The following is a 7,403-nucleotide window of genomic DNA, read 5'->3' on the forward strand; positions in this document are numbered from 1 at the left end:
AAGCTTCAAATTATCGGATTGTAATCTTTTCTGTATGTCTGCTATAATTATGACAATTTGTTGTGGATTGCATTTCCTATTTTCGGATGCATTACTTATTTATCATTTAATTCATATAATTGAAGTAATTAGTCTATTTAAAATTAATGTCACAAGACTCCATAGGAATTAAAAGATTATTTACAAAAGTTAGCATGTTTTCCATTTTTTAGGTACAGTTAAAGCACCAACATCATTTTCAAGTACAAATTTGGTATTAGTATTGGTTAAAATCTAAATAAGCAGAACATTGCCCCAACCTGGCTGTAGGTAAGATATATCCTGTTTGTGTTTGCTTATAGCCAAGTGTTGATCAATGTCAAACTATTGTACATTGTGGGGTTTTGGAAATTATTGACGTACAGTGGGTAAAATAAATTGTACAAATACTGTACATAATGGCAAAACTGCTACCCTTGCACTATTTACATGTTGCAAAAAAAACCCATCATTTCCTGCGATCCGTCGATGGGTTTTCTTCCAATGGTCTGCACTTTTCGGCTGCTATTTGAAGTTCACCATGTGCCGTGCAGTAGGGTGGACGATTGTGCGGAAACAGCTATTTTTTTCTCTCCTCATTTGGACTTGCTTTAGGGTCAAAGTGCATTAAAGTGCTTTTCACCCCTCAGACCTAAACAGAACATACTTACCAAGTGTGCATCTTACTGATGTTTTTTTGTTGAAAACCCCAAAAATTATTGAATTTTTCAAAACTAGGTGGAATTATACTTTATTATCATCTTTTGATGCTCTATTAGGGAATGCATTGTCTCAAAATCGTCGCGTTTGGGTCACATAATTGCAGTAGCCGTAAATCCCAAAATGCACAATACAGCAAACGGCATGCAAGTAAAAGTACAGTATATGTAATGTCCAAAAGCAGGCAAATACACCTATAGAGTGCACACGACACGAAACTAAGACAGCAAAACTAAAGAGCTTGTGAGGGCGACGATAGGACATGAAACGCAGTACCATGATATTAGCAATTAACCAACAAAGCCAGTAGCAATAGCTGAACCATGGTCAGAAAGTGCACTACCTTCTTCACATCCTCAACAATGGGTCAAGTTATACAGTCCTTGACCTGAAAAAACTGAAACGTGTTCAAAACAGAGCGGCTAGACTGTTAATTGCGCATTAATATTTCATTTATGCATTCACACCTGTCGTGGTTGTCTGTTGAAGAAAAGATGCAGTGTAGTCTCTTTATGTTCTTTAGAACTATCATTTTAGATCAATCACCAGATTACTTTTACAAACAGTTTTTAAATTCAACTAACACACATACTTATGACACCAGGAATGCCTGCAATGGCTATTTGGCACTCCCTTCTCCCAGGTCCAACCTCCTCAAACATACAGTCATGTATAGATGTATATCAATCTGGAATTTATTGCCAACACACATTAAGCTCTCACAAAGTAAATTGTCATTCAAGACAGCTTTGAAGATACACCTATTGCAGCTGCCCACATGACGTGAATTTTTAGTATTGGTTTTAACTAGCTTTTTATCTTATGTTGTATTTTTCCATTGTATAATGTTTGATAATGCATGTATTCTTTGTTTTTAAATTTTGTATACTCTTATATGGACCCCAGGAAGACTAGCAGTCGCCTTGGCGTCAGCTAATGGGGATCCATTCAATAAACAATAAACACGTGTGTGTGTGTGTGTGTGTGTGTGTGTGTGTTTGTATGTATATATATATATATATATATATATATAGTATTTCCTTCAATAGCCACCGGGGCCTGCGCTTATACAAGGCATGCGGTAAAAGTAAGCAGGCGCGAATTTTAAAACCTCCTTTCACCCCTGCGCTTACCAATGGCATGCCGTAAAATATTGAGAGTGGTTAAAAAAAAAAATTAAAAAATTATTCTGCGGCCCGGTGGTTGGAGACCACTGCTCTACCACATGTCATCGCGCCCACTTTTACACCATTCTATCTGCGTGCCGGCCGGATGCATGCATTTCGCTGATTGCAATGCATACTTGGTCAACAGCCATACCTTTTACACTGATGGTCGTGATATAATCAACTTTAACACTCTTACTAATATGCGCCACACACTGTGAACCCACAACAAACACATTTCTAGAGAACATTGGCTCTGTAACACATTATAAGCGCAACAAAACACTTACCCACAATGCCATGCATCCATGAATCTTGGCTATATTATACACTTGCCCCCAACCCCGCCCACCTCAACCGACGCACGGGGGGGGGGGGCCTTGGGGGTGCTAGCGGGGTGTATAATATAGCCGGTAAGAGTGATGGATGCATTGCATTCTGGGTAAGTGTTTTGTTGCGTTTATAATGTGTTACAGAGCCGATGTTCTCCAGAAATGTGTTTGTTATTCTTGTTTAATGTGGGTTCACAGTGTGTGGCGCATAAGAGTGTTAACGTTTTTTTTTATATCACAACCATCAGTGTGATCTGTATGGCTGTGGACCAAGACCCCTGGTTTACACATAGTAAAAGCAAAAATAACCTCCTCCGCCAGTTTGAAAATGATGACAGGGGAAGCGTCACTCGTGACGTCACGAATTTGACCCGGCGGTAAAAGTAAGCATGCGTTTATAGATTTGGGGAGCGAGTTTGACCTGGCAGTAATTTAAGTCAGGCGCGTTTTACATGCCCGGCGGCTATTCAAGGAAATACGGTGTGTATATATATATACATACATATATATATATACATACATATACATACATATATACTGTATATATACATATATATATATATATGTATATATATATATATATGTATATACATATATATATATATGTATATATACAGTATATATATATATATATATATGTACTGTATATATGTATGTGTGTATGCATGTATGTATTTTTGTTTGTATGTATATATATGTATCCATGTATGTATGTATGTTCAAATAAAGCCAAAAAACAAACCTATGTAGAATTAATTAAAAATTATAAAAGGTGCACTCACAAAGTAAAGGTGCTGCAGAGGCAAGAAACAAGAAATGTAAACTAAAAAATAAGAGCGCTGGACAGAAACTAAAAACCAAACATAGGAAAACGCCCAAAAAAACAAAACAAGGCATGACCTCTGCTACAGGTCATGACAAACGTAGGTAATCAGTAAAAGAAGACACATGGAAGTAGACTAATAATTAGGGCTGTCAAGGTTAACGCATGCGATTAATCACAAAAACATATTCCATTGATAATGTATAAACGCAGACTAATTACTATGTTTATTTTGAGCGCAATTGCTTCTTTATCTTTACCAAGAATGGTTACCTGAAAGGCAACGCTGGTTGCTAAAAAACCCCATTTAAAAGCAAAATATGCTTTAAGGCAGTTTTCAGCAAAAATACTACCAGTGCTTTGACAACAAAGAGTGGATGTCAACAATGTTGTTATCAACAAAAGTTTCCCTGTTAAGTGAATCAACGCTTTTGTTGCAACTGCGATTAATCACGATAAATCAAAATTCAAGTGTGATTAATCTGATTTAAAAAAATCTTATTTTGAGAGCACTACTAAAACACATTCTAAATGACCCTCGTATTGGGTGACATTAAATTAAAATGTTTTGTCTTTTATAACAAACAACTACCTTGAAACAATTTTACTCTTTAAGCTATTTAAATAAAAGCTATGGTTGCCGCATATACTTACACATATAGTTTTCGGTTGCTGCTCATGTGGTACATATCAGAACATATTGAGGTTAGATCTGGCACAAGTAGAAATTTTGATAAAACGATTAAAAATGCTTAGAATTGTCTGTAGCCTATAGACAGACATATGTAAACTTTATGCATGGTGCCACTGCCGCATATGGAAATAATTGTGAAAACGTGTAAGAAAATATTTTTGATATTGTCACCCAATAAGCTCCTTTCCATTCCTTGTGTCCACCCCAGCTTTCTCTCATTGTATAATTGGTGTCATGTTGCTCTTGCTGGAAAATGAAGCCAAAACCACGGCAAAAAATGTTACCACTTAGCGCTCTCTACATTGTCCTTCAACCACAATTCGAAAAAAAAGGCCTCGAGTCAAAACTGCAAATTTAGAAGACAATTCTCGGATTGAAGACAAAATGGTCCCAAATGTATTGTATACTGCAATGTGAAACTGCATGAATGGTGTTGTATGACAAGCCAAGAAAAACAGCAACGATTTTGCAGTTCGCCACAAATGGTGTCGAGTACGCTATCATGCAGACTGTTAGCCATTTAGCTTTTAAAGTGTGAGTATAAAATTGAAAACACCCAATTAAAGTGAGTTTAACAACACTCTAAACCACATTACTAACACCAAAGACTTATGAAACTAGGGTTTTGCATGCTAAAGTTAGCGGCTAGCCATGTTAGCAAGCACACACCGGACTGTTCTTCTTTTGTTTTAAACAAATAACGTCATCTTCAATGTACCCAATCAAAAAGTGTTTTTTATATTATCTATGGAGTATTTTGTGTCGAGGTGGGTGTTAATACATCAGTTTTAGCAATCTAACAATGACCAAGTTTTAAGTTAGCTATGAATTATGCTAGCCATTTGACTTTTTCTCAATTTTTCTATTCATTTAAGTCAGACATAATTAATTTTGGTGTTTCTCACAGTTTTTTCATGTGTCACACACACATTATATCAAAAGGCGCCATACAAATGTATAGGAAACAATGTTTATTCAACTGAGTTGGGATTCCTCACAGTAAGTTCATGAGATTCAAAGGCCAGAAATGATCCAAACAATGTGATGTTTCCATAACAAGTTGACCTTTTGTGTTAAAACGTGTTAAACAACAATGGAAGCGCCTGAAATGCAAAAGCTGTAGTTTATTATTAAAGAATAATACCATTGAATTCATGCAAGTAATGGAAAGTATACAAAAACAAACACGTACGTGACCGTTTAGCTTGACGAGTAAGCTAACTTTCTATGAGAAGCAATTTCAAGAAATAAGTCAATATAGTGAAAAGTTATTTTACAATGTATTCATGAATTATACACTTGCTGGCCCTTTGCACAGCAATTGGCTTATTTAAACATTACACTATATATGCTAGACACGGAACATACAAGACAGACGACAAATTAAAACTACGACCGAGACGGTGGAGGTGCTAACTTTGTTGTTTACTCCTTGTCTCTGTTTGACACACTAGCATGTCAAGTTGGAATGTTTGAAGTGTGTGTTTTCATCAATCAAAATTCCAACACGTTTATGCCCTTGTAGGCCAAGTTGCTAACCAGCTCGTGCAACTTGATGAGATCTGTTGTAATTTGTTGTAAGCTGGTTAGCAAGCTGAGCTGTACAGCTCCTCCAAATGTTTTGTTATTGTACAGTACAGTATTTTTGGTATATCTTTGAGTTTATACATATATTTGGCAAAAACATTAACGTAAAAGAGAACAACATATCATGCTCTCTCTTTACACACTGTATCATTAGGATATTGGCATTGTATTGAATTTGATACTTCTACTTTTTGGTTGTTGAGAGACCTTTTTCAACAAGTGAGTCCATAAACAGAGGAGAAAGACAGTTAAAGAAGGGCAATGTCCTTATTCGAAAATGATTTCAGAGGCCACGCGAAGGCAGTTGGAAGTTTCAGAAGGCATGCTGTGGTGCGTGAGGTTGTTGGCATCCAGGCGCAGGTGCTTCAGATGGGAATAGTTGGTAGGGCTGACGTACTTGCAGAAGCTTGACAGCTCAAACTCTGAGGAAACAATTGAAGAAGACATTAAAGTGAGCTGTGAAAAGCTAAACATAAACAACCAAATAAACCTAGAGGGATTCCCACTCACTGTTGATCTCATTGGCCTGCAGGTAAAGTTGCTCCAGCTGCTCGTTGATCTCAGGGATGGATTGCAGCTTATTGAAGGACAGGTCCAGCTCCAACAGAGACGTCACATTAAATAATCCGGCAGGGATGCCGGAGTCCACCAGCTTGTTGTGAGAGACCCTCAGGTACTGCAGAGCCGTCAGCTTGTTAAGGTATCCTGATGCCATGCTGTCAATGTCGTTGTTGTCAGCGTAGAGAATTTCCAGAGAAGCCGGCACGCCGGCTGGCAGTTTCTTTAGCTTGTTGTAGCTCACATCGAGGGACAGCAGCCTCTTGCACCCTTTAAACGCCCCGGCAATGGCTTCGGATGTGAGCTGGTTGTGCTGCACGTTGATGGAGGTCAGGTTCTCTTTGTCGTTCAGCAGCCCGGAGGGGAACTTGCTCAACCTGTTGTGTGTTAGTTTCAGCTCATCCAGGGCCTTGGAAGGAGGGACAACCGGCTCTGTGAGCTGGTTGTGGCTGAAGAAGAGTTTCTCCAATGCGGTCAGTTTGTCGATTGTACCTGATGCAATCTTTCCGTTGGTGATCTGGTTGTTGTCCAGCACTAGCCAGCGCAGCTCGGCAGTAACGTTGTCAAACACGCCAGCCTTGATCTCGTCGATTTGGTTGTTCTGGAGGTAGAGATATTTGATACCTGACGGGACGTCTGGGACAAACTTGAGCTTGCGGCTGTCACAGTACATGGCGGTGGGAAAGTTGATGGGACATTCACACTCGCGGTTGCAGTTGGAACTGGAGGGTCCCAGCATGGTCATGGGCACGTAGTCGTAGTCGTCATACTGGCACAGCGCCAGGCTGACAAGCACTGCCAACAGGTGTACACGAAGAGGAAACATGGCTTCTGCAGAGGGACAGAGAAGTGGGAAATGAGATGATAGAGCAAGAACCAGACAAAGCTCTTGCAGTAGCACCACACCCAGTCCACGGAGGATCATACATTCGGTCAAGAGTTCAAGTCGAACCCTCAACACCCATTCATCTATAATCTCCTGTTGCGATAACGCAACGCAGATGTGCAAAGAATCCTTGAACGCTTAAACACAAAAAAGGTTGGAGCGATACAAATCCTAACAATGCTGACTACAGTGTTGTATATCCTAAGAAAAGTGTAAGACTGCAAAACTACAGCCCCTTCTTATTAATTTTATTTCATGCATTGCTTCATTTTGTTGCAGAACCAATCCCCATGCAGATGTGCTAAAAGCTCACACCCGCAAAAGACATACCAATTTTAGAACAAACCAACTCTATCCATCCATCCTTTCATCAAGGCTTACCTGTGCTCCTCTCACGACGTACTGTCTGCGTGGGGTGGAGGGCCAGTTGGTCGTAGTGTTCAAAAAAAGAGGACGTCTCAGGAGAGAAACACAAGAAGAGGGGAAAAAGAAACAGACAGGGGGAGGAGAAAGAGAGGCAGACTGGGGGGAGATGAAGAAACAGAAAAAGGAGGAGGAGAAGAGGAGGATGGCGACTGAGCAGAAGGGAATTGAAAAGATGGTATGGATGGAAGTGTGC

At 39.3% G+C, this 7,403-nt stretch overlaps 1 protein-coding gene and 1 long non-coding RNA gene across 3 annotated transcripts in view; one reads left to right on the plus strand and one right to left on the minus strand.

Moving 5' to 3' along the window:
- Positions 1–7,403, plus strand: part of LOC133560082 (uncharacterized) — a 31,986-nt gene that overhangs the window by 24,342 nt on the left and 241 nt on the right. The window contains exon 3 of the long non-coding RNA XR_009808381.1: positions 7,064–7,403. This exon is cut by the window's right edge and continues 241 nt beyond it. This is a non-coding gene — a long non-coding RNA (uncharacterized LOC133560082). The remainder of the gene's footprint in view (positions 1–7,063) is intronic.
- On the minus strand, positions 4,710–7,323 carry lum (lumican). Of its 2 annotated transcripts, none has more exons than XM_061912172.1 (3): positions 7,166–7,323; positions 5,851–6,729; positions 4,710–5,762 (listed from the first exon to the last, which is right to left on the minus strand). In XM_061912172.1, exons 2-3 carry the CDS (start codon positions 6,722–6,724, stop codon positions 5,608–5,610), a joined length of 1,029 nt encoding a protein of 342 aa, XP_061768156.1. In that variant the 5' UTR covers positions 6,725–6,729; positions 7,166–7,323; the 3' UTR covers positions 4,710–5,607. The 2 variants fall into 2 exon arrangements, with proteins under 2 accessions (XP_061768156.1, XP_061768157.1); XM_061912173.1 differs by having other exon boundaries at positions 7,115–7,204.

This window comes from Nerophis ophidion, linkage group LG10, assembly GCF_033978795.1.
Source record: "Nerophis ophidion isolate RoL-2023_Sa linkage group LG10, RoL_Noph_v1.0, whole genome shotgun sequence".
NCBI lineage: Eukaryota > Metazoa > Chordata > Actinopteri > Syngnathiformes > Syngnathidae > Nerophis > Nerophis ophidion.